General features: G+C 40.3%; 2 protein-coding genes across 2 annotated transcripts in view; both read left to right on the forward strand.

Moving 5' to 3' along the window:
- nos1 (nitric oxide synthase 1 (neuronal)) overlaps positions 1 to 7,507 on the forward strand; it is a 44,458-nt gene extending 36,951 nt beyond the window's left edge. The window contains exons 25-29 of the mRNA XM_069682412.1: positions 149 to 270; positions 569 to 717; positions 1,091 to 1,285; positions 1,522 to 1,640; positions 3,802 to 7,507. Of these exons, the coding sequence (XP_069538513.1) occupies positions 149 to 270; positions 569 to 717; positions 1,091 to 1,285; positions 1,522 to 1,640; positions 3,802 to 3,817 (601 nt within the window). The 3' untranslated portion in view covers positions 3,818 to 7,507. The remainder of the gene's footprint in view (positions 1 to 148; positions 271 to 568; positions 718 to 1,090; positions 1,286 to 1,521; positions 1,641 to 3,801) is intronic.
- A 522-nt stretch (positions 7,508 to 8,029) lies between these two features.
- On the forward strand, positions 8,030 to 26,287 carry lrrc74b (leucine rich repeat containing 74B). The gene is made up of 10 exons (XM_069682399.1): positions 8,030 to 8,128; positions 9,004 to 9,172; positions 11,499 to 11,641; positions 15,549 to 15,681; positions 18,866 to 19,072; positions 21,943 to 22,052; positions 23,724 to 23,839; positions 24,276 to 24,354; positions 25,821 to 25,916; positions 26,011 to 26,287. Exons 1-10 carry the CDS (start codon positions 8,030 to 8,032, stop codon positions 26,125 to 26,127), a joined length of 1,269 nt encoding a protein of 422 aa, XP_069538500.1. The 3' UTR covers positions 26,128 to 26,287.
- The last annotated feature ends 1,198 nt before the right edge of the window (positions 26,288 to 27,485 follow it).

Raw genomic sequence — 27,485 nt, forward strand, 5'->3', positions numbered from 1 at the left:
TTATGGTTTTTATAATAAATGAACTAAGCTAACTGATCTTTAGAGGTAAGAAAAGAGACAAACAATTCCTTTTGAAGTGATTTCCACAAGCTTTGAAGTCACTGTTGTGATATTTCAACATCAATAATGTTTGTATCCATTGTTTTAGTGCACCATCCTTCCAGCTTCCCAAAGACAACCAGGCTCCTTGTATCCTGGTCGGTCCAGGAACTGGAATCGCCCCCTTCAGAAGCTTCTGGCAGCAGAGACTATATGACCTTGAACACAATGGTTGGTTTTCTTCTTACTCCTCAGAGATATATTCATTACTGTTTCATAGAGAAGCTTTGCAGTGGATTTTAAATGCTGCTCAGGAACCTGCAGACAGAATCTTCAATTTGATGGCTGATTATTAGAATATCCAGGACAAGGTGTTACATTTATTCATCCAGTTAGAATGGCGTCATACGCACCTCTGAGTAATAATGGAATTCAGAGCAAATCCCTGTCAGAGTTTTAAAAAATGCACAAACCAGCACTGCTGAAACACCAATCAGAGCAGTAAAGACTCTCTGCCTGTCACGTTTAGGGATCGAGTTGTGCCCCATGATCCTGGTGTTTGGCTGCCGGCAGTCTGAGATGGATCACATCTACAAGGAGGAGACCATCCAGGCCAAGAACAAGGAGGTGTTCAAGGAGCTCTACACGGCCTATTCCAGAGAGCCCGGCAAACCAAAGGTACAAATGCGAATGTGTCCGGAGCTGTGGATGAGTCAGCTCGTCCCAGCTCTCTATGGAGCGCTGGGTGGGTTTGAATTCAAATCACAAAGTGGAGGAAAGGCTGAGTAAAATACACAGCTTTAGATTATTTCTGCTCACTCTGATTGACATTATGTGGTTCGATTTTTTTTTCCAAATTCCTAATTATTGTTTAATAATCTAAAAACGTACTTAGTCCCTGGAAATGCCAACAGTCTTTCAGTTGCAAATTCTCCTTGGTTTTACTTTATCTGTCAACTGTCTCCTGATGTATTTTTTACATTGTGTCCTTTCCTACTTTTCGCACACTTCTTCAAGCGCACTCATCATTCCTCCTCTGCCTCTCTGTCAGAAATATGTACAGGATGTACTGCGCGAGCAGCTGTCAGAGACGGTGTACCAGTGCCTGAGGGAGGAGGGGGGACACATCTACGTGTGCGGGGATGTCACAATGGCCGGGGATGTTCTTAAGACTGTCCAGCAGATCATCAAACAGCAGGGCAGCATGACCCTGGAGGATGCTGGCTTCTTCATCAGCAAGCTTCGGGTAAGAGATAAGAAACCGTGCAACATCTGTCAGCTGACAAAATAGAAAGCTAAAACGGTTCAAAGTAAAGGTTAAAACACCCACACTGACATACTGTATTTTCATGACTAAACTTGTGGGTGAAAAGGTGAACATTTAGACAGCTAGCTACCACTATCTGTTGTTCACTGGTAGATACATCCATCTCACATTTTCCTTCCATCCTTTGTTTACTTTGACGATCCCACCGTATCCAGGATGAGAACCGCTACCACGAGGACATCTTTGGTGTCACCCTGCGCACCTACGAGGTCACAAACCGGCTGCGCTCAGAGTCCATCGCCTACATTGAGGAGAGCAAAAAGGACTCAGATGAGTAAGTGATGTGTGTCTTCTATGTGCAGCATGTTCACTAGGTGTTACTACACCTTAAAGATTTTCCCTATGACAGATTGGATGTATACACACAAAATCCTTTTTCAAGGCAGGTCTGTAATTAAAGATATATCTCACTGGTTGAGTTAACCCTTTGTAGGTTGAGGGGATAGGTGTTAGTAGGAGCGAGAGCGACAGATTCTTTCACATGAAAATACATTTTTGTTTAATCAGGAAGGAGGGAACAAATAAGAAAGCAAAAACTGAAGAAGGGTTTTCATCAGCCGTGTAAACATTGATTAGGCTTTCCAACTGTGGACAGAACTCTGTGAGTTAAAAGGCCTAAGGCTGATGCATAGGTTGCTCACTTTCTGCTTGACATATGGGTAACATTAGTGTTGCAATGTTGCGTCCCCTCACTATACTATGCTATACGTCCCCTTATTGAGACGAACTCACCCTCAGGCAACACACACTTCATAATCTGCTATACTGCCCAGTTGTTAGAGTCCTTTCCCTGGCAATGAGCATCCTTTAAAGACCCCTCCAGTGGAAATCAAGTGTTTAACCTTGTAAACATCTCCATGTGGTGTTCTTCATGTGCTACAAGACATATCAGGGACAACATCAGCAGTCATCTCCATGGCTGGGCCTGTCTGCTTTTAAACTGCAGTGTACCAAGGACAGGCTGAACAACACGTTTTTAGACTGGCAGGTTTGAGACGTCACAAACCTAAGGAGCCAATCCTGTTAATGGACGGAGTGACGCTATGCATATCATTATGTGTAACCTATGGCAACCACTTCGGCGATGCACGAGCCAGCTGTAACTACTGACTACTAACTTTAACGTTACTACTACTAATAACTACATTTCAAGCTCGCTAAGTTTCAACAAGTTGCCACTAAATGATGGCAGAGACGTGTTTTGTTTTTACATAGTGGGCGGGGCCTATGCAGATTCAGGAATTTTTAATGTGGGAGAAGGAGGTGATGCCTCGGGAGGATTTTTATAAGGTAATTAAACGTATTTTGCAGAAAAAACATCAGACACAATTTATAATTATTATTATTTAAAGCTACAAGCAGAGCATTTTATACGTCTTAAAACACGAGCTTCCTATTTGTTTGGCTGTCGAGTTCAAATACCAACAAACCTCTAGAATCACAAACCACACCTTTAACTGTCAAACAATGTCCTTTTGGTCTAATGCTGTTATGGCCTTAATTTATAAATTGTATGTATTAATATTTGAGGTCTTTTCAGTAGCTATACTAATCTTTGCTGATTCTGTAACCAGCTGACTCAGTCATGAAATATATTTGGGATTTAAAAATATCACCTCATTCTGAAATTCAACCAGAAAATAAAACATTTGTTCCTCGTTTAATTCACACATAATCCTTTCCCCTTACTCAATGGTTCATTGTTAGTCTGTCTGTGTGTGACTAGATTTTGGGAGGCATGGTTAAGGTATTGTGCACAGAAGAATTATTCACTTGTCTCATCTGCAACACCCCTGAACCGTGTGGGAGGCTTGAGATCTATGATGTGTTCAATCATTTATTCATCTTTTTTTGTTTTTACCAAAGATGCTTCTTTGTCGCTCCAATTTGCCAGCTGGTTAGCTCGTACTTTAGAAGAAAAAAACAAAACTGTTTTGGCTCAGCCCATTGAGGTTCATCTCAGCCTGTGAGATTACCAGAGCAGCTCTATCTCTAAGAGACGTTTGGATAAATCCAATTCCAATCTGCAACCTGTAGTTGTTGGCGACGCCGAAGTGTTATCACCCCCAGTTTGAGATGAAAACAGAGTTTGTAACCATGGAAATCTGCAGAGAAGAGCCTTTAAACTAACAGGATTAGAGGGAAAGCGAGTGGCTCTGTTCCATTTCTGTTGTTGTTTCCGCCGTTATTTGTGCATTTCAAGATGAGACACTTCATATACCCTCGCCATGAGAGCGAAACAAGGGCCCTACATAGCCACTATGGCTCATTAAGCACCAACATAATGCATCACAGACGATGGTTCCTGTGTGGATTGTCACTTGAATTTCACATTTGGCCATCAAAGCCCCTGCTCGCTGGATGAGTAATGACTGTAACATGTCTATTTCCATATCTCTGTTTCTCTGTCTGTCTTTCTGTCTTCTCTCTCGCAGGGTTTTCTGCTCGTAAGTCTACGAATCGGGGGTTTCTGAAAACAACCGTTCTAGAGGACACAGCGACGCTGGTTAAAGAATACTGTGCCAATTTTTGTACTGTAAAAAAAAATGGGTTTCTTTCTTTTTTTATACCAGTTTAATGTTTCTGTTGGGCTCTGCGATTTTGTCTGTAGCAAGTTGGAAATGTTCTGTTCTCTGAGACTCTGTTTTTTGCTTGTTGATGATACTTCCAAAAATGATAAATTGATCATTTTGATTCATAATGTGTGCACCTAGTGTAATGACCTGCCTCATTGTGAATGCATGACCAAGACAATGATATACTCGAGAAATATAATGTACTCTGTGTTATTGTTACAGTTAAAAGGCTTTTATTGAGGTTTTATATTTGTGAGGAAACGTGTGGCATCGACAAACTCACAGACATTTCTGAAGTATGAATTGAGTCGACTTTACGTTTAAGGAAAGAATCAGGGCTGATCAGGGGCGTTTCTTTTTTTATCAAAGGCTGAGCTTTCAGGAACGTTTACAAAAGGGAGAGATATATTAAAGATGTACAGGCATGCAGACAGACAAACCGAAAGACTGATTTTCTTGCGAACAATTTTGGCGTGCTGACAGGTCACCCTGAGTTATGAAAACAGCGATTCTGTCACAGCCTCAACAAACATGTTATTAAGCTCTTCATTGGCAAACCATCAGAATGCATCAGCCTCTGTGCCAGCTCTGTTTTAGTGGCCTGTACATTTTCTCATAACATAACGTAATGTTTGTCCCAGCTGGCGCCCACCCAGCACACAGTTCGTACATATGGAAATAAACTCTAATCAATTACTCATCAAACTAATGACTGGACGTCTTCAGGGCTCTCAGTCTCACATATGGAAGTCTTAATGTGGTGATTATAATAGAAGAAAACTGATCAGTGTCTAATCATGTCTGATCATGTAGTCATGGTGTACGGACATTTTGGATTATTTGTTTTATCAAGGACTTTTTTTCCATTTAGGAATTAAGTTAATTCTTGTAGAATAAAATGAGAGTGTTCACATCACTATCATATCTGTATGGTAAATATGAGCTACGGTTAGCGGGGATTCAGACTGAAAAAGTTTGAACACAAGGGTTGTGGTGGTGGAGCATTTTGTTTTAGGCATCTGTTAAGGCCAATGACTGTATATAAAGATGGACGACGCGTCTCCATCTGCTCTCATTGTACGAAATTGAAGCCAAAATACCCAGCGTGACAGGCGCTGCCATCTTGCGATGGTGACGTCATTAGGAGCCGGAGCTCGAGAGAGCTAGAGATCGGGGGTGGAGCCGCTGTTGCCACTTCTGAACCAAACCACACATTTAATTTACAGAATAAAACGGCAAAGATATCGCTCGTCGGCGTGTTTAACAGCAGAACAGCTTCTTTGTGACTCTAGTGATTGTTTTAGTTACATTTCCTCTCGTCGTTCCTCCTCTACTCTGCTCACCCGGAACAGATCGGCTGCAGGAGCCGTATATGTCAACAGAGCTGTCAATCATCGTTTTGACAGCATCAAATAACTAATTATAAATAAACTTGTCAGAAAAATAACACTTGGACGTAAATCAGCATGATAAGAACTAACTTTAATGACAGAAACCATGTTTGAGAAAAATTTATTTGGCGTGTATTTTGATTTTATAGTTTGACTCATGTCCCATCTGTTAACATGGAGGAGGCGGGCTTTATGAGCTATACTGCAGCCAGTCAGCAGGGGGCGATAGCGAGGGTCTGGCTTCACTTTTAGGGAGCTGTCATGTCGTCCATCTGATTATACAGTCTATGGTTAAGACATGTAATATATTCCAGGAAGTCCAATTTGTGAGGTGATTTTTATTTTGCTGTGCACTATCGCTAAATCTAAAGCTAGCTTAGCATAACAATTGCAACAGCTAAATATTACATTCCCTCTCTACAACCATAATCAACATGCTTTTGGTGACTCTTGCATCTTGTTTTTGCTGCTAAAGCGGTCGATTCCATTTTCTTTGGTTAGAGCCGAGCTAGATGTTTCACCTGTTCCCTGTTTTTATGCTAAGCTAGGCTAACCGGCTGGTCACGTGTACAGACATGATAGTGGTGGCGATTTTCTCATCTTACTCTCACAAAGAAAGCATATAAGTGTAATTTTTTCCAAAAGGTCAAACTACTCCTTAAAAAATAAAGTATCTCTGTAACAAATAACAATGAATGAATGGAGCTTTTAAGATTAGCATTGTTAGCATCATATCTCCTCTGCCTCTTGCCTTACATTAACTCTCTGCCTCTGCCTACACACAGCACATTCACTCTCTCTTACGTCTCTCTGCATGATTATGAGCGACCCCGCGGCTCACGCGCCACCCTTTCACTGTGACCTGACACCTGCTCAGTAGCATCAGCATGCACGTGTGTGTGCGCGGATGTGTGTGTGTGTGTGTGCGTATGTGTCTGTGACTTCATCATTAGAGTCCGCATCTCCATACGAGTGGGTGTAAAACGCATGTGCTCAGGTGTGTGTTTTCACATGGTTATTCTGCCTGTTGTCCTTGTTTAACTGGTCAGATATTAAAATAGCATGAATTTGTTGCTCTATGAGTCACACAAGCCTGCGACTTTAATCTTAGAGATGTTTTTCAGTGACAGGAAACTGCCCACGTGGCTTTAATTTGATCTCTGCAGTTCAGCTTTGTTTTAAGTTGCAGTGAAGTTTTTCATTCAGGGACACGAGGCGATCACACTGCCGCTGTGGTCAGTCGCTGCTTTCCAATGAGTCAGGGTTGTAATTTGAATTTCTTGTGCAGGGGCCACTCTGTTTATCGATCACACACTGCAGTAACTTGATGCTTTTCTTGTCAGCTTGTTTGTTCCCTTTCTTTGTCTTTCAAATTAAAGATAGCTGTCAGCATGATTAACGGATTTCAGTGTGATTTTCAAACGTCCCTAAGAGCTGCTGAAAATGTTTTTCTGTTTTTGTTTTTTTTCTGAGTCAGCTATTTTTACTGCCGGGGGAAAATGGGCACCTCCCATTGGTTCCCAGTGTTGTTCATTCTCTATGAATGTCTCCTCTGTGTGATTTAGTTTAGTTGGAATGAGAGCCGTCAAGAAAATGTCTGTGATGTAAAATGTGCAACAAAAACAATTGATACAAGATATAGCTTCTATATATAGCTTCTATACATACATACATATATATATAATATAATATATATATATTCAAAGAAAAAGTATAAAGAATACAACTCCGATCTTTTCTAAGAATGTATTTTGATTATGTAAATGAGCACTATGATTCTGCTTGATTTAAAAAGAACAAAAAAAGGCATATTCTCTGGTGTCTCTCATATCCTTTAGGTATGAGGATGGAGCAGCAGCAGTAAATAAATGCATGGTGATCTTCTGTCTCCTGTTCATATTTAAAAAGCTCTGTCTATTTACCAGCACTGTGTCAGTCAGTGAGACTGTATTCGTGAGGTTTTCCGGCCTTTCTCACAGGTCTTCGGATGTTAACACACATTCTCGGGCGGGTTTCTTTTCTCTGTGTTTGCATATCGCTGCTGCTATGAACAACTCTGATCCAATCAGCCTCTGCTAATATGACCTTTGTTGTGTAATTGATTGAGGATTTAATGCATCAACTGCAAGGACTTTGCATTTACTTACAAATAAAGAGAAACATTTACAGAATATGTCAACACACTTGCTTGGTTTGTTTTTTTCTTGTTTATGGAAGAAAGACGACGGACTGGGGAGGTTTATTCTTGCAAGGCCAAAGCGTTTTCACTTGAAGGTCAGGTTTAGATGTTGATACAGAGTTTTTGCAGCAAACAAGCCATTTTCTTCCCCTCCTTCTCCCTCCTCTAAGTGCTGGTCTGCTCTCACAACACAGAGCTGCCTCTCAGAGCCATGGCAACGCAACAACAAAACAAGCCATCCAAACTTTACTCGAGGCCTCTGATTGGTGCTGACTGCCATGTAGAGAAGCAGTGGCCTTTTGTAATTAGCCCAAAGAGCTTGACCCTCCTATAGAGCAAGATAGGTTGCATGCACACACACTGAACTACCTGCTGGTCAAACGCAGAGCAGTGATTTCACTCGCAGTAGAATATTTTAACACACAGTCTAAAAACAGATTAAGGTTTTTTTATTGCATAAAGGTGGCAAAATATATCTTTCGCAGCGTCAATAGCAACATTACTCAGCGTTGGAGTCATGGTTCACGGGAAGAAGTTGGCCAAGGAGACGCTGCTGCCTTCTGTGCTGGAAGACGATGACGCAGACACACTAAGTGAGAAGCTGCAGCTGGGGGAGGTAGGAAGCCGAACCATCCGGCCGAGTCTGCAAACTCATGAGCAAGGAAAGTGTTAACATCCAGGAAGGCAAGTGGATATTTAAATAAGACACAAGAGATGGCCTTTAAGTGAGAATTTATGCCGTCCTGTGGACGTGAAAGAGGATATTAGGCTTTAAATACAGATGGCTTAATCATAACACCAGCTCTCAGCACGTCTGAGCACTTTTCCTCTCTTGGGGCAAGGAAATATAGGCTGAAAAATACAGGCTGAAGACCTGTTATTTCCTTTTTATGGATTGTTCTTTTGACCTGTGTATGCTGCATGAATTAATTAAACAGAGGGGACTCAGAGTCTCGCCCTCAAAGTGTGTTAATTGCACGTTTATGTAGTCAAATCACAGGGCTGAGATACACCGTTTGAAAGCAGCACACTTTCAAATACAAAAACCTTTGCACTTGATGTGACCTGGAGCATATACAGTACCAATTAAATGAAAAATGATGGTATTTCTGAGGAGCTTATGTATTGCTGAAGATAACAATATATGACGAGGCTTACTGAGACATGTAGTGAATATGCTATAGGCCTTGAAATACAGTAAAGTGAATACAGCTTAAGCAGCCTCTGGTTCAAGAGTTTAAGGGGAGGTGGAAAGAAAGGAGTAGGAGGGAAAGGAAGAAGTAACAAAAACTGGAAGGACAAAAGGATGCAAGCTTAAAGAAACAAGTAAAAATGGTCCATCCGCATAGTTGGACTCAGCTGTCCAAAGTGTAGGTATCAGTTTTATTCTCCTGGCAGCGAATCCATCAAATCTCCTCACTAAGGCTGCCAGCAGCAGCAGCAGCCAGCTCTGAGGAGTCACGATGTCTTATTGTGTCGTTCTCCTCCCAGCAAAGAGTGAGCCGGACAGAGGTCGGCGTGCGTGGGCTAAAGGACCGACGCTCGAGCCCTGACGGGAACGTGCTAGACGGAGGTGAAAGAGAGTGTGAAGAGGAGGATGAGGAGGAGGAGGAGCATGTGATCTCTGATGAGGACTACGACACAGATTTGGAGCTGGGAGGTAAAAAGAAAGTTGATATTTGAGGGAAGAAGGAGATTCATGGGTGGAAAGTTATTACATTTTCATGATAAAGGACATCTTATGAAAAATAGAGTGAATGTTGCTTGATGTGAGTCATTTGTTTTAAATAAACCTTATTCCTGGTCTAAAATTATATGTTACGCTGAGGCCAAACATTATTTTTTATGGCGAGTCATAAGACGATGATTATATTTGGTTTTTGTGTCATGCATAAATAATATGCCAAGCCAGAAACAGGCTTACAAGACAGCATGATTTTGCAAAAAGAAACCAGAGTGGACACGAACTGTAGATTACAAGCTCGAGAAACAGAAGTGGCCTACTTGTAAGTATTAAAATGAAACAATCGTTCCACTCTCTTGTTGTCAGTGCATCTAAATATTTCAGGAATTTGAACATACTGAATTTATCAAAGCTGTTCTTAAAGGGGTCGTATCCTTTGAATGGATATTATCATATTTTCATGGGTTTCACATGTTTGGGTGTTTATTGTTCACAGTGAAAAAGTAAAAACTGCATAATTTCATGTTTTTCCAGAATTGCATTTTTTAAAAGGTCGCCTCTGAAATGGCCCGTTCAGAGCAGCTGCAGGTTTCTACGTAGAAACTTGCTTCCGCTAAAAACAACAAATCGTCATGCGTCGTCATTCACCTCAACTGCCTTCTTGCACAAGCTTGTAGTCAAGTCGTTGTCAAGATTTCAATTTACCATTCCGATACCTCCTGCTGATGATTCTGGCTTGTACATATAAGGCCGAAAACCCGATCCTAGAGCAGCCATGTTTGCTACAACTTTGGAGTGACAGTGCAGTGTGGCCACTCCCCACATGGCATCACACACTCGGGGGAGCGGCCAAAAACTGTCAGCCAGTCGTGGCTAAGGTGTAACCTTTGAATGGCAAAACGACTTGTTCGTTTCAGGAGGAAGGAGAGGCTCCAAAAAATAATTAAATTAAAATATGTATTTTTAAAACGAAACAAACTTTACCAACGTGATTCAAAAACACATTAGAATAATAGTAAATTGATTGCAGAGCTAAAATATGTCTCCTTTAAAGCTCCTTTTGGCGCCCCCTGTGGACAAAGCTGTACGTCTTATCTCTTTGTTGATTTTGTCCTTTACACGCTTACACGGTGGTTTTTAACAAAAAATCTCATAACTCTAACTTTCTGCCCTGTAAAATGTAAACAAAGGCAGCGTGCAGTTAAGGTTTGCTTTGTCTGACACCCACCCCCCCCTCCCCCGCCAGAAGTTTCAGGCACTAAAAATAACTATATATAAATAATCAATCTTGTTGCTGATGGTCTTGTTTGCTTTTGTAGGTCATATTAAGAAATCAGAATTAATTTCAATCTGTTTAATAACTAGTGAAAAACTCACAGGAGCTTTAAAGCATCTGTGAGAAACTTTGTTGATTTTGGCGCCCCCTGTGGACAAAGCGGTACATCTTATCTCTTTGTCCTGTACATGTGTTGTTGTGTTTTCTGATCGAGAATCACATCCTGCTGTCTTTAACAGTTAAACGTATCGCTCACTGTGAATCTTTGCTGTTGAAATTCTTAACAATCGACTCGTCTGACATCGACCCGGTGGCAGAGGTTAGTCATAATACATGACGGTATAGAAATAATCAATCTTCTTCCTGATGGCCTCATTTGCTTCTTCTAAAGAGGCTACAGTATTAATTTCAGTCTGTTTCATAACCAGCTAAAAACTCCTCACAGGAGCTTTAACTCATCATTATAAGAACAATACAAAAGAAAAAGTGATCCATTTCCTACTTCTCCTAATCCACACAACCTGCGTTGGATATTTTTAAATCCAAAGGAAAGGTTCCTGTTCTTCACTGACGACCAAAGACCTCTGAGTTCTTGTAAAGTTTTCTATAACACAAGGTTTAATATCATAAATGTACTTCATTTGGATATGTTCATAATCTGATGTTGATCAGACAGCAAAAAGCCTTCCTGTCCCCCAGTCGTAATCTTTCCACTTTTGCCTTTCCATTTTCTCTATCAAAGAAAAAACAAATCAGAAACTCCTCCACACGTCTGCCCACACATGTGGAGCTCCGTTCTGCATCTTAATGACTTCATCTCAGTCTTTGTGTCAGGCAGAAGTGGAAACCATCTGCTCTGAATGAGCTCCCCTGACAGGACCAAATCTGCCATGGGGGACTTTTCAATATCACACTCAAAAGGTCCTCCTCCGGGAGAAAAGTGCCACATCCCAGCTTTCTCAAAGAGGTATTGATAGCGAACAATTCAGACAGACAGTACAGCCAGTGTCTTTATTCTTTCTGCAGATAAGGAAGAGGGGTATGACCCGACGGGGCAGACGAGCTACATGGAGGCGTGCGAAATGTTACGGGTGGTGCCTGCCTCGTCCTTCCTGCGGCACATGCAGGATAGTGAGCTGAACCTGATGCATCGCGGTCTGGGGCCTCAGGTACTGAAATCAACAGTTAGGGACTGTATGGAAATTATTAGAGGGGACGGAGGCGAAGAATATTGGGAGGTTCATATAAATTTATTTTTTCAAAAAAGAGAGTAGTCCAACTCTTTGGGGGGAGCAGGGCAAGGTCATGTATTAATTTATTTTCAGCCTAAATGTATATATTCTTTATTATTTTTAACTGTTGGGGCAGTTTAGCTCAGAGGTTAAAGCCTGCGCCCCATGTACAGTATAGAGGCACAGTCCTCCACGCAGAGGCCCCGGGTTCGACTCCAACCCTCTGCACTTTGCTCTCATCTTTAAAATGTTGCTTTTACGATTTGGAATCAAGATACAAGGGGAAATCGTTTCAGAGCTTAATTCCATCGCCAGTAATTGAGCTGCCATCTGTGGCAAATTCATGTATTTAGTGAATTTATTTATATTTAGTATTTTTTTTAGAGGGCATATGATTTATTAAATATATATAAGTCAGTAAGTGCAATTTATTCTGCTTCTGATGTATGCACTGGTGTCTTTAGTGAAAGTTAAGATAAGATTATTCTTAATTAATCACCAGAGGGGAAATTGGGTTGTTGCAACAGCACAGAGACAAGTAGCAAGAAGGTAAATACAGATAGAAATGATAAAGTTAAAATAAATCAAATAAAAAAAAGTATTTATAAATAAGGTGCAATATAAAAAAGTGTCAAATACAGTATGTGATATTACAGTGTGCATGTAATGAATAATGAACATTAAGTCAATAGTAAAAATGTAATATAGAGGTAAAATTGCAATTATATATTATAATACAATATATAATCATATAAAATAGTGTAGTATAATATAATATACAGTATGTAATATCAATAATATTAATCAGAATCAGACTATATACAGTATACATATATATATATATATATATATAGATATATATATATATATATGTATTTGTGAGGTTAACAAAGGTTTACATTCACCTATGCTTCGCCACTTTTAGTTATTAATATTGGAATACATTTTAGTTATTCAGTTGTATATTTCAAAGCAGCTATGAGAAGTATATTTTATAATGATGTGTGTAAACAATACAACAGTGTCATAGAGGTCGCTCGTAATGAAAAACCCACAGAGAATGATCACTTAAATCTGCAGCTCCCTTCAGTTTAATGGAGCTTTATAGTGAGTTTTAGCCGTCCAGACAAAATGTCACTGTTTTGCTACACTATAACCTCTTTCATAGTGTTGTTTCTAGTTGCAGCAAGCAGCTTTTTTCTGTGGAAAAGCTCCTAAAGTCCACTGTTCACCACCTACACAGCATTAAAAAGCAGACATGAAGTTAGCAACTGGCTGTTAAAAATGCTAGCAAACGTACTCACAAATTGCCTTCAGGAATTGGTGGCGACTAAAACAGAGCTAAAAGGAGAATCTAATAGCCCACAGGTGGCCAAAAACAAGATGTCTAATCAATATACTCTGTAACTGCTGGTTTGCTAGCAAGGTTACCACATCACTGAGGTGTTAATGTGTCAATGTTGGGTTCATGAAATGTTTCTGCTGCCCTCTAGTGGTTGAATATTCCGGGGAAGGTTATATAATTTTTTTCCAAGTCAAGGGTAGGAGCCAACAATATATAAATATATATGAACAACACTGGGGAGCATCCTGCTTTATTTAAGAGTGAATAGGTTTAACTCCTAAAACAGACCATTTACATACAGTTATATAGACAGTTCCTTCGACTGTCTGTCTGTCTCAGCTTCAGGGTATGAAAGAGAGCCTCCTTCCTTTTCTTCACCTGTTTCGCTCTTCAGACCAGCCTGGAGTAAATGAACTTGAATTGAACCGGCCTTCTACGAATGTTTCCACTTCTCTCTCTGTCTGAAGCTGTGTCAGATCAGCGCAGACCTCTGATCAGGGAATGACTCATTAATTCAAAGTCACATTCTCCTCCAGGGGGACTGAGCTGATCATGACAAAGTCTAGTGAGCACTCTGCAAAAGTCCAACCCAGCTGAGCTTCAAAGAGTTCTCAGTCCTTTCCAAAGAAGTAGATCATGTATGTACATATCTCTGCAGTACACTTTACACATGTAAATGCACACATCTGATTTGACCAGAGCACCTTCGACTAGAGAGGCCTTCACATTCTTAAAAAAGAAAAGAGGATGCTGGTATTGATGGGAAACCTGATATGCAGATCCTTACTTTTACTCATGTCTTGAGTATAATCTCATCTTTGATTTTACATGATGACAAATACTTTTCACCTGTCACCCATTTAAAAGCTGAGCATTAGACACAATGACAATATAACTCAACACACACAACCATATACAGATCTACTTTATCTAAGTTATCAACTTTATAAAAGGCTTTTGGCAGGAAGTACATTTCTGCATGTTGTGCATGTTTTATTTGACTAATGTAGCTTTCTAAGTGTATATGCACAACACAATTCTTTATCTATTTTTGCAATATTTTTCAGACAAACATTAAAGTGGTAATCTGGAAGATCTCAGTTTCGTTGTCTTTGGCGGCACCTATGGCAATAAGCGGTAATTTCAGGAGCACACTTCCCAGATATCCTGACAGTGCTGCATGTGTGACGTCCACGGTTGGCTCCGGTTGTAACTCTTGATTTTCCTGGCTGACGGTCTCTTTCCTTTTCAGACTGTTTGCCTTCATCTGAGCGTCAAATTTGTTTCTTTTTCTTTGGATTTTCACTTATTGTTGAAGTTGTATCTGTAGTCATCCATCTTTTCTTTGTTTGTTCAGCCATAGTAGATTACTGTTTACTCGCAACACTTGTAGAGACTGGAAAAGCAGCCGCTTAGCTCCGCCTACCCTCTCTGGCAGACCAACCACTGCTGGCTGATGGAAAACGCGTCACTACCTGGGCGCCGCTTGTGATTTTTACAACGAAAGTTGCACCAGACACCCAGTCTGTAATACTGCAAAGGCTTTCATCAGAGGGCCATAGGCTCAATCACCACTGTGTTACCTCATTCAGCGATAGATAGAGACTTAACAGATGTTACACGTTTACATGCAAATCTTCGAGATTATCACTTTAACGACTTATGAAGAATGCTTTTGGCAGGAAATACATTTCTACATGTTGTGCATGTTTTATTCGCCTAATGTAGCTTTTTAAGAACATATGCACAACATATTCTTTATCTATTTTCAGACAAACATTAACAAAACAAAATGCCTACAACCTATAGCCTTAATTAACCCCTAGGTCAATAACAATTAAATTTGCTTTTAACGGTTAATTAATGTCAAATTGCTCTGTTGATGAAGGAGCGCATCCTCTGCAAATGTGAAAATGCATCGCCTGCAGCAACACAGTTTGACATTTTGCCAGGTTTCCACTGGTCCATAATGCTGCAAATCAAAGTTGTGAAAGTAAATCCCTTCTTTTTTCCTGGGTTTCAGCTTCAGAAACACCATTCAGACGGACTTTAAATGTGTCTTCTGCTGCCAATCACTGTAAAAAGTAACTGTGCTGCAGCCAAAGGTTTTTAATTGAAGGTCTTGCAGGTTGAAAGGCAGCTGAAATCCTACAGAGGGATATTCTGCATGCATTGATCACCTTTGATTTGCCTTTCTGTGCTCTCTTTTTTTTAAGATCAAGTTAGCATAAGGCTTCGTGCACTCAACTTTCTCATTAGCCGTGCTAGAAACTGTAATTTTCATGTTCTGCGAGCTTCATTTCTGACCCACGCCTCCACACGGCTCCCTCCTTCTGCTTCATTTGCCTCACACAGGTTTAATATTCCCTCTCTCTCTCTCTCTTTCTCTCTCTCTCTGCCCACCTGCATCAGTTCATCTGCCATTTTAACTGAAATATACTGCAGCGAACAAACAGAAGAATTTCACTTTGCATGGGGGGTTTGGTTGTGTGTTTGCAGGGCACCAAAGCACTGGCGGTTCCCCTGGTAACCAACACTTCAATACTGAGGCTGAACCTGCGAGATAATTGGATGGAGGGAATGGGCGGAGCTGCTATCGCTGAGATGTTAAAGGAAAATTGTTACATTACAGGTGGTTTCACTGGGCACTCAAGCATGCACATATGTCCTCATCACCGCTATGTTTCACCTTTTTCTAGCAGAAGTGCTACCCCTACTCCCACTCCAATGCCACTCTCACCTCAATTATAAGCCACAGCACTCGATTTAACATCTGGGGTCCCTGTTCAGTCTTAGTAAAATGTCAGTCCCACGTGCAGTTCAGGGTCCTGTAGGGGGAATCTATGGAGAATAAGTCCTGTGAGTCACCAAGGCTTTTTTGCGCTGGCGTTATGTTTAACATCTTTTATCATGCACCACTATTCAACTTTCAGAGGTAATACAATTGAATGTTTATGTACAGTACAACAGATGAATCGTCAGTCTTTGTTTTGCTGATGCTACAGGAGATGTTAGCTGAATTTTAAAGGGGACCTATTATTACAAATTAAAGGCCCCTGGAAACCCAAAAACACAATAGCCTTCTAACTATGTAATTAAGGGTTTATGTAAGTATTAGAAATTAGTTTCAATCTAAATTTGGGTTAATTTGAGCATGTGTATGCTCTGGTATTTAATAGTAAAATTTCATAGAAGCAATCAAAAGTTACAAGTCAAACAGCAGCTGTTCAGCCGTTTACACCTAGCGTTAGCTTCGTCCTTAGCCTAAGGCTGTGTTCGAAATGCCGTACTATATACGACATACTACATACTACATTCTACATACTACTTACTATATACTGCATACTGCGTTCGGCGGTAGTATGAAGCATGGAGGAGCTTTTCCAATTCATTTCGCAGTATGCTACGCCAGACGGAAGTAAACAATAGCCGCTGCTTCTTTAGCTAAAGCGCCACCTTCTGCTGGAATGTTGCCGCTGTCATGTTCCAGCGCTTTGCATTGTGGGATACAGCAGGCGAAGTAGACTGGTCCGATGCATACTGGAGATTTTTTTCCGGATCAGTACGATATCCGGGCATTTTTGGCATACTGCACATTTTGTTTTTGTTTGCGTACTACGTACTGCATTTTGGCCAAATCAGTGTGTACTGCTAGTATAGTACGGCATTTCGAGTGTTGACGCTTGTGGTCTATTTTTAGCGGCGGAATTTTTACAGTGGGCGGGGGGTGTTTAGCTACATAAGAATAAAGCGCTAGCTAACACTATAGAGCTTTTGTTTAGCATTTCATTCATAGCTTTGAGAACAAATCGGGGTATCTCAGCTAAGGTCGCATGTGTACGCTAACTGCTAACTATGATATGGATAGCAAAGTATTTTGTAACTCATAAGTTAGTGACTGAGTCAAAGGAATTTTTCAGATTACAGGGCTTCTACTGACTCCACCGATTCTGACTCAGACGACATAACGTCTACACTGTAAACTCTAACTAGTTAAGTTTGCTGAAAAATTTTGAAAAACCAATTACCTTGGGAATAGTAAGTAACTTAACTGTGTCGAGTCAGGAGAAATGTTTCTGTGTTTAGAATAAACATGCGTTATTTGAGTGAGCTGTACTTTTTTAAAGATGTGAGCACTTAATGTCTCCAAGTACACTGTAAAACCAGATGAGTTAACTCAACTCAAACCATTTGAAGAAACCTAACTCTTTTATTTACTGTTAAGGTAACGTAAATAAATTATTTAAACAGTTCCCATTCCATTCAGTGTATTGAACTTAAAATGAGGAGTAACTCAGATGAACTTAGTTCAGTAGTTTATCTCAACTTAAAACTCTCCTGTGTCCACTCATTTCAGTTGAGGAAACGGATTACCTTAAACCTTTTTAAGTTGCATTAACACAAAACAAATAGTGTAAAATTCGGTGTATAAGACGCACTTTTAATTAAAAAAATGTAAATTACAATTTTTTTTTTAATAGTTTCCTTGTCATGTGACCCAGTGTCCTCAAATCAATGTCAGATGTTAATACTCTCTTGAACAAATAAGACACACCTCATTACATTACATTGTATTGCTTTTTCTATTTTCTGTTAATATTTTTATAAAAATGTTTCAATGTAGTTTATGAAACAGTTATGAACGTTTATTTTTATTTTTCAGATTTCTGTAGATGCTCAGTGAGACTCTCAACTTGATATCATACATATATTTTGGCTGACCCTTCGGGGTCAGCCCTACACACGGGTCTGTATGTGACTGACTGACTGAGTGAGTGACGGGAGAGAGAGCGAGAGTTGCGACATCGCAATGGCGGATCATGGAGCATATTGGACCTCCACTGACGCGACTCTCTGTCGAGACGGCTCTGGATACTTTGTTTGGGTAGTAGGCGGGGCTGCTCGTCCGCTGTCCACACCTACGTCCGCAGCACGCACCTGCTTTCAAACACGTTGTCATCGGCCTCATTAGACAGTCGATGTAACACATTGCCCACAAAAGCGCACATTGACCTGATGCGGTCAGCCACATACTAGGTTTTGACCTAGTCTTGTTTTCTTACTATTTCAAGCCAAATTTCCAGAGGCTTTAAGTGGATGAATGCACAACAAAAGAGAACTGCGAAAAGTATAAAATGAGTTCAGGCTGTTGCCTTTACACAAATATTGTCAGGAATGTGAATAACTTCTCTAAATTTCACAGCAATGTATCCTATAGATGCCGAGATATTTCAATCGAAACCACTAATGTAGAATTAAATGTAGAATTCAGGGGATCACAAAAGTGTTAAAGCTTATGGTTATTGAGCTCGTCATTGCCATCCATAGGAAACTTATCGCTAACGTGGCTAAGCAAATATGACCTCCACATGATTATTCATTTATCATTCATGAATCAGCCTCACAGAACGTACTGCTTTTGAAGTGCTCGGATTTGAGATATGTCTGTCTTTCCCCCCAGAGGGCTCCTCTTCAGAAGGGAGGAGATGGTGTCGAAGGATCGTTACTAAAAATAGTCAGAGCCTTTTGATGAAGCCGAACTTTAAACTAAAAAAAGGGAAGTGTGAAGTGACCAATAGTTTTGGATTAAGTCTTTACTATTTTATGAAACACTCTTGCAGTAGTATTTAAACTGGAATAAAGACAATTAGCTTAAGCAGTAAACAACTGATGTACAGCATAACACTGCAAAAAACATCTTAGAAAACGATGTATATCTATTCTTCAGACCCTTTTTGTGATCAGCTTTTCCTGCTTCTTTTTATTCTTTTAATCTGCCTTTTTTCACCTTTGGTTTCCTTTTGTGTCAATCCCAGAGGTGGACCTATCTAACAACCATCTCGGGGATTACGGGGCCAGAGCCATAGCTGGTATGCTTAAGGAGAACAGCACCCTGTTGAGCCTCAATCTGTCAGGAAACCGTTTCACAGACCGGTCTGGTGAACACCTCGGACCAGCTCTGATCACCAACACAAAGCTGCAGCACCTCGACCTCAGCCACAACGCCCTCGGAGAATGTGCAGGTAGAGCAGCAATTATTTACACATAAAGGTTACATGTTTTCTGTGAGGCCTGAGCCTTTTAAAGGAGGAATCAATAGTCATGCCCCCCACATTTCACATTCAAGGGAAGCTCAAGGAAAGGACAAAGAAGAGAGGACCACACAAGACTTTTAACTAAATATTTATTTAACCAAAAGTATAAATCAAATGATGCCAATGTTAATACAATAATCTAACCCAAACGACAAACCATAAGCCAAGGTAGCGAGAGCGACACAGGTGATACTAATTGACAGGAAGTGCACCTCCTGAAAAGGGAAAGACAGCCCACACAGGAAGTCCAGAGGGCTGCTACAAGTTTATATTAAAGATTTACACTCTAGATAAGTATTTGTACATATTTTCCATTAGCTTGACATAATATCACTCCAGCCTCTTAAGGTCATATGTGGTTTCAATAAATAGCTAATAAACATTAAAGAGGTGTGAGGAATGAGATGTAAATGGGTCCAGTTTCTTCAGACAGAGCTCTCACTGTAAGCTTAAGCTGTGTCCCAATTCGGGGGCTGCAAATCCGAAGGCCGTATTTGAAGGCTGATTGCGTCACAGAAGCGCGTTAAAGGCTTTCCCAATTCGAAGGCTCCTTCAGATGCGGCCAACAAATGCGTCCTCCGTTTCCCCGGCTGGGAAGGATCCATCGGGTGCATTCTTTCGCAGGCCACTGTATCCCAAGATGCATTGTGCGCCAATTCAAACGAAATGGCGGACTTTTAAACGGCCGAGGGATACACTTTAAAATGTTTTGGGTTTCAACTCAATCAAATAGCTAGCGTTACACATATTTAAGAAAACGAAAGGGCCCTTGAAACAAATTTTCTTTAAAATTATAGGTTAACTTACGCGACGTTAGTTCTGCTAGCTAGTTAGCCCGCTGGCTACCTGTTGCTAGGCGACAGGAGCAGCGCTTGGTGACGCAAGGATAGACCAGACCGTCTCATTTCAGTTCGGCTTTAACGGTCTACGCAGGCTATGAAAGGAGCGTCCTCCGTGGACCGCCTCCTTTGAAGGCTGCAGCCCGTGGATTGGGACACAGCTTTAGTAACAGACAGTTTGCATTCAACACTTCAGTTTAAAAAGAAAGGAGAAAAGCAGCCTGGTGTTTACACCATACGGCCAAAAGTGAAGGACAGAAGTATTTGTCATAATAGTTGTTTGATTCCGTTGCCAGTATCCATACAGTCTAAAGTCATTGCACCGAGGCCATACCATAAATGATAAGCCCCCCCCCAAAAAAACAGCTATAAGACGTGCTAGCGTAGTCAGTGTCTTTTTCTGTCTTTTTTTTGTTTATTTTTTTCTCACTAGTATCAGAGGGGTACCAGCTGATACTCAAGTCTAGGTCTATCGGCATCAATATCAGTACTGATATCCATGATTGGCTATCTGCCCTGTCAGAGGGACTTACGTTCAAACCAACGTAATGGGGTTGTGTTGCAACAGACTGCAAGTAGGTTTTGTTGCATTTCAACGTAGCACATTTTGTTTTGTTGGTACTTTTCGCTGCAACTAAAGAACAATTTATATATTGCCACTTTATTCTGTTATTTATTTATTAATTAAAAGGCCTACATACAGGGCACAGGTTTAGCTCAGCAGTTAAGGTGTGTGCCCCTTGTACAGAGGCACAGTCTTTGATGCAGCGACCCCGGTTCAACTCAGACCCTCGACCCTTTGCTGCATGTCATCCCCTCTTTCTTCCCATCTTTCCGACTCTAATCACTGTCCTGTCGAATAAAGGCAAAAAAAAGCATATAGCTTAACATTACATTTTAAAGTTGGTATTATTAGACAAAAATGGTACATAAATAATATTCAGACTTGTGTGTATGCCTCTAGTTAGGCTACCCCAGACAAAAACGTATGGACGCGCCCCTGACTGAATCCACAATTAAGCCCTTTAAATTGACCAATTACTGTGAGGAATGCTGGTTAATTTGATATTCTGACCATATGCGATAACTGGTATCTACTTTAATAGATTTTTGGAAAACCATTCTCATAGAACCAGCACAAGTGTGCCGTAATGGTGCAGCCTTATCTCTGAGCAGTCACAGGACAGCAGGCAGCAGCAGACTGTGGCATTCAAAGGTCAAGAACATATTGCCTTCATTAAAACCTCTTTCAATTATGATGAGGACGAGCTCAATGACAGGCAGCCTGTGGAAGAATGACAGAGCAGGGTGCACTGAGCATCTGATGGAGGTAATTGAAAATAAATCTGTCTGTAGGAAAAGGGGCACTGCCATGTCTTATTGCCTTTCAATTCTATTTCCTCCTCTGAAATATCAAAGAACATCCTCATTGGGTTTGAGTGCACACTTCCATATAGAGGGTCCCTGAGAGAAAGTACACCAATCTAACACTCTGACATCCATACTATGGTGTTATTGCTTTTTCAGCCAAGCACAGTAAGAGCGTCTTTTTCTGTGATTATGAACCGCTGAGAGCCGTGCACTTTCTTATCGTTGGGATAAAGTGGTGAGATAATAATGGGGAGCTCTCTCTTTGTGATCTCTGCGTCAGCCCTTACTCACTGGTGCTTTTAGGCTATGAAACACACATCTCAGCTGAGATGAGATAAGTTGCCCACAGTGAGTGAGGAAGTGAGTGTTTGATTTTAATAAGCACTTCTGATTACACTTTTTAAAAGCGCTGGGAAATCTAAAATATATCCGTCAGGTGATATTTTTCCTGTACCAGACTGGATGTGAAAAAACGCTGTCACAAGCTCTTAAAAACTGACGTTGTATGACACGTCATCATCATTTACTGAGGGACATTTCCTTGATTTATTTAATATCACATAATTTCTTTTTATTTCTCATCCAAAGGGCAAATCCTGGGAGAGTCTCTGTCAGAAAACACGGGGTTGAGATCCCTAAGTCTGGCCTGGAACTGCATACGAGGGAGAGGAGCTGTGATGTTGGCCAATGGCCTCGGGGTAATACACCTGGAAGTTTGAACAGTATTTTAGTTTTTGAACTCCAACAATACAAAATAAGTTCTAAAGATGATATTTTGGATTAGAAGAGAACAATTTGTGAAATTGTACCAGTCCCATTAATTTTATGCACCAAAACAACTTGGTTGAGTCAAGAACAAAGGTAAAGGTTTGGGTGAAAAGGTACGCTAGCTAGGTAAGTTAATTTACATTAAGTGCTTCCTTAAAGTTGTAATCTCAAAGTTTCGTTCTCATTGGCGGCACCTATGGCGATAAGCGGTAATTGCGGGATCACACTTCCCAGATATCCAGACAGTGTTGCATGTGTGAAGTCCACGGTTGGCTCCGGTTGTAACTCCTGATTTTCCTGGCTGACGGTCGCTTTCCTTTTCAGACTGTTTGCTTCATCTGAGCGTCCAATTTGTTTCTTTTTCTTTGGATTTTCACTTATTGTTGAAGTTGTATCTGTAGTCATCCATCTTTTCTTTGTTTGTTCAGCCATAGTAGATTACTGTTTAGTCGCAACACTTGCAGAGACCGGAAAAGCAGCCGCTTAGCTCCGCCTACCCTCTCTGGCAGACCAACCACTGCTGGCTGATGGAGAACACGTCACTAACTGGGCGCTGCTTTTTATTTTTTCTGTGAAAGTCGCACCAGACACCCAGTCTGTAATACTGCATATGCAAAGGCTTTCATCAGTGGGCCATAGGCTCCATCACCATTGTGTTACCTCATGCGGCAATAGACAGTGACTTAACAGACATTTATTTAAATGAAAGTCTTCTGGATTATTACTTTAACATACAAAACGTCTCCTGGCTGAAAGTCATAATTACAAAGGCTGTTATTATTACTGACGTAGCCTTTAACAGCACTAAATTATGTAGCACAAGGCCCTAAGCATTAGAAGGAGCCTTGTGTTCTTCGCTGTAGTAAGCTAGTTAGCGAGGTATGCTAAGGTTTGCAGCTCACATTAGAGCAGATAAACACATGGCTTCCACCTTTCCTATCACATTTCTTCTTCTTTTTTTTTTTTCTTTTTTTTTATACTCAAAAAATACACCAACCTGTCCAACTATTTTTATCCAGAGCATCCTGTTACTGCTCCCTGTACACTGCTTTCACATGTGGGGAAATTAAAAGCCAGCAGCCACTCCATCCATGCCTAATTGCTAACCTACACCTGCTGTCAAAGGTCAAGGGTCAATTGGTGAAAATTCTGGACGAGCCATGTGGGATACCCATAACCAGGATTAGAAAGTTAGTAAAGTGGCTGTCATAATAGATCATATATTCTGCTAATAACTTCTGAAACTGTAAACAAAACTTGTGTATCAAGTTTGATAACATGATTCAGGATAACTCGCTTATCCTGTTTAGTGAAACAGCCCCCTGGTCAAGTATTCATTAAGACAGAGACGGTGCAGAAACAACTCTCCTTTAATCACCAAGATGTCAAAGGGAGCCTGATCAGTATGCTTCACTGACAGCTTTGATTGATTCAGGTCCTGGGAGGCCTATTATCTCAGGATCTATACTGTTGCTCCTTCACTTTGAGTCCAGTTGTTCCTTTGGTCTTGAGTTAATCTTTTTAGAGAACTTTTAAAAGTTGAACTTGTTATTACTGTTGAAATCTTCCTTTGAAAAAAGACATTCTCTTCTTTTCTATAGGGAAACATTTTCCTGAGAGCTGTGGATCTGTCGTTTAATGGCTTTGCAAAGGAAGGAGCCATTGCTTTAGGACAGGCTCTGAAAGAAAACACCATTTTAGAGGAGCTGAATGTGAGGTATGGGCCTTTGTTATCTCAGTATCTGATTATCCCACAGTAACCGCATTAAAAGGGCCAGAGATTGCAACTTTTGTTTAGATGATTATTTTGTAAATCACAAAGTGAGCTAATCATCTCATACGTTTTACCTTGCTTGGTACTAACTCTGAGACAAAAGTTACACAAACTATCCTTTATTAAACTCCTTGCAGTCAAATTGCTCTGCCAGATTTGAAGGTTTTGCCAATAAATCTTAAACCTTGGTGACCTTTTTCAAAATTCTCCTGCCTCTCATTTATTTTCTCAGGCAAAACAAAGCTTTTCTTCACAAGTTTTCAGACATTTGTGCAACATGGATGAACAATGCCTTTTAAAAGATAACACTTTATGATTGCTTCCCTCACACTTTAACAGATTTTTTTTTTTGGTTTTCTACATTTGTTTCTCGCCACAGTAACAACCGAATACCCCCTGAAGGAGCTATCCGCCTATCCATGGGCCTCAAAGCAAACAAGACAATCAAATCCCTGAATGTAAGCTGCTGAAAAGAGATTGGTTGGAGCTTCAAACGCAATGGGGGGCATCAGCAAATAAAATGGGATGAATAAATGGATCACTGTACTCTGTTTTAATGTTGATCTCAAGCTGAGTTCTCAGACTCATCTTAATCCTGAAACAAGGTTGTGTTTGAAAAGAAGTTATTTAAGACTTGCAATGAAAATGAGTTATAGCCTGAGAATTGAATGGGTGCCTGAGCATTTTTGAGTTGTAAGTAGAGTTAGGGTGTTATATTGCCTGATAATTTACAATGAACAGCTAAATTAAGACAGTTTAGAATTTAAAAATGTTAAGATGTTAAGAATGTTTAGTTAAAATAGCAGAGTTCAAATACACAATAGTGTCTGTACTAAGGGCATTTAAATACTGATTTGTTTTTTGTCTGTATTTCCCCTGCTGTCTAATATGATAGAAACTGGAAATAATTTATAATTGTTGGTGTTTACTTGCAAGATGTTAACTTAGAAGATTAGTCTATTCTTATATCTGCAAATAGGAAGATATCACTAGCAGCTAGTTAGCTTAGCTCAGCAGGTAAGGCTAGAAACAAAGGGGGAACAGCTAGCCTAGCTGTTGAGCTGTTACAAAATCTGCATACCAATGCTTTAAAGTACACACAAGCGTCTGTACTAAGGGCATGTATTTACTAAAATTATTGTCAGCTGTTTTTTTTTTGTGTTTTTCCTCTGTTTATCCTCTGCAATCTGATTTGTTATTGGCTTGGCCTACACATTGAGTAGACATGCCAAAAGTAATTTAGAATGGCTAACTTTTATCTTTAGCTGCTGGTCAGGTCTGAAAGAAATAATTTGACATTTTTGGAGCTTACTTTCCAGAGGTAAACTTAGAGGATAAGGCTAATACCATCTTAATGTATGCAAATATCAAGCTATAGCGAGCAGCTAGTTAGCTTAGTTTAGCTTTAAGGCTGGAAATGTGGGGAGCTAGCTTTGCACTGTTTAACTGTGACAAAATCTACTTACACATCAAAAAAATTTAAAGACATTATATTGTATTTATTTAACCCGTTAAAAACTGAGCTGAAATTAAATCTTGATGTTTCAAGAGAGCTTATGTGTTGAAGTATTTCATGGCTCTGACCAGTTGGTAGCAAAACCGGTGAAGATTCCAGGTTACTGTAATAGCAGGGCACATAATTCCCCAAAAGGTGTATTGTAATTTTTACACTAAACAAAATAATTTTATTTGTAATCTCCAAAGGTTCGATAAGGAATATTTTGTTACCTCCGGACAGAGCAAGGGTAACTGTTCCCATCTGAAGTTGTGATAAGCTAAGCTAACACGCTGCTAGCTGCAGTCTTATATTTAACGAACAAATTTAAGAATGGCATTGTTTTTTTTCCATCTTGCTGTCTGCTAGAAACCTAACAGTTCCATTATTGCCATAATCATACCTGTTGTTATGTTTGTCTTTGGCCAGATTGGTAAGAACCCCATCCAGAACGCTGGGTGCTTTGGGCTTCTTAAGTCTATACAGGAAAACCCAGATTCAGCCATGGAGACATTAGACTTTTTAGTAAGTCACAAATATTACAACACTATGAAGCTTTCTGCAAATCATCTCCCTTTTGAACTTATTCACTCGCTTCTCTGTGTATCTCTCTCTCCAGGACATCACAGTGAACCAGGATTTTGAAGACTTGTATGCGGCAGTGAAAGAAATATTCCCCGCGCTTACAGTAAATCATGGGGGCAAATTTGGCACATTCAGAAAAGCAAAAGCTTGAAAAGAGTTTTAAAGTTGTATAAAAAAAGTGTAATTGCTGTACTTTTATGCCAAGAAAGATGCAAATAGTCTTGTCAAAGCCCTGTGGACGATTTCTTCGACAGATGAACGAAAGGATGGATGCATGCAAGGATGTAATTATGAAAAGAAGTGATTCTGGAGCTGGGACAGAATATTCCTATGAAATGTATTTATATCAAATAAAACTTGTTAAATACCCAATCAAGTGAAAATAAAGATGATTCAAGAGAAGTTTGTTCATTTTCAAAAAGAAACAGCATATACGCCTCATGTGTGCGCTTGAAATGTGTTGTTGAAGTCATTGAGCGCAGGCATACAATACAGGTATTGAGTATGATTCTTTTTAGGTATGATCTGATTTGATGTTATATAATGTCAGTGGGTAGTATGATGGAGAGGATCAGAGAGCAGCGCATTGTGTATGAAAAGAAGTGAAAGTGGGTTGCACAAAAAGGATTTAAGTACTGTATGACTAGTCTAATAGAGAAACCAGCTTTGAAAGAACAGTCCACTATTAGATAAGAGATCTGTTTACTGCAGCAGGACAACTCAAACACTGTTACTGATACAGTACGCTGTCATTTGGAGACATGTGTCCTTCCCACATAGACCGACGCATTTTATTTCATGTTACTCATAAAACAAAGCAATATCATGAATTTATCCTACGATCTATAACTTATTTGGCCTGTTCTTAACCTTTAAAGCAGGGATGGAAAGTCGTTAATCATTTATTTGAGTAGTATTTTCAGTAGTTTGGGTATGTTAAGGAAGCCGACTTGATGCATTTACTTGAGTTTAATATTTTGTGAAAGTATACGGTTCAAAGTAAGGATGTTGAGTGGAAAATATACGTTTTTCTCATGGCTGTAGTTGTGGTTCATTGCACAGAATGAGGTTAAGATATCCATCCATCCGTCCGTCCAGGTACCGTTTATCCTATTCAGGGTCGCGGGGGGGCTGGAGCCTATTCCAGCTGTCATTGGGCGAGAGGCTGGGTACACCCTGGACTGATCGCCAGTCAATCACAGGGCTGACACACAGAGACAGACAACCTTTCATGCTCACACTCACACCTATGGGAAATTTAGAGTCACCAGTGAACCTAATGAGCATGTCTTCGGACTGTTGGAGGGAACCCACACAAGCACGCAGAGAAGATGCAAACTCCATGCAGAAAGGCCCACTTTTTCTGAACCCGGGGTTCAAATTAGGAACCTTCTAGCTGTGAGGCAACAGCGCTAACCACTGCAACACAGTGCAGCCCCAGGTTCAGGTATTTGATTGCAAATTGCAGCAAAACGCTTTCGATAATCAAGATATTAAATTACGCCATTT

The sequence above is a fragment of the Semicossyphus pulcher genome, unplaced genomic scaffold (assembly GCF_022749685.1).
Source record: "Semicossyphus pulcher isolate SPU_LCO1_2020_fin unplaced genomic scaffold, fSemPul1.0.p SCAF_6, whole genome shotgun sequence".
NCBI classification, from domain to species: Eukaryota; Metazoa; Chordata; class Actinopteri; order Labriformes; family Labridae; genus Semicossyphus; species Semicossyphus pulcher.

Bases quoted from the DNA above. Each gene is read 5' to 3' on its own strand.
- lrrc74b (XM_069682399.1), top strand. From the start codon at position 8,030: ATGGTTCACGGGAAGAAGTTGGCCAAGGAGACGCTGCTGCCTTCTGTG. The intron at 8,129-9,003 runs GTAGGAAGCCGA...TTCTCCTCCCAG, and splicing joins AGAAGCTGCAGCTGGGGGAG to CAAAGAGTGAGCCGGACAGA. The intron at 24,355-25,820 runs GTAAGCTGCTGA...GTCTTTGGCCAG, and splicing joins AGACAATCAAATCCCTGAAT to ATTGGTAAGAACCCCATCCA.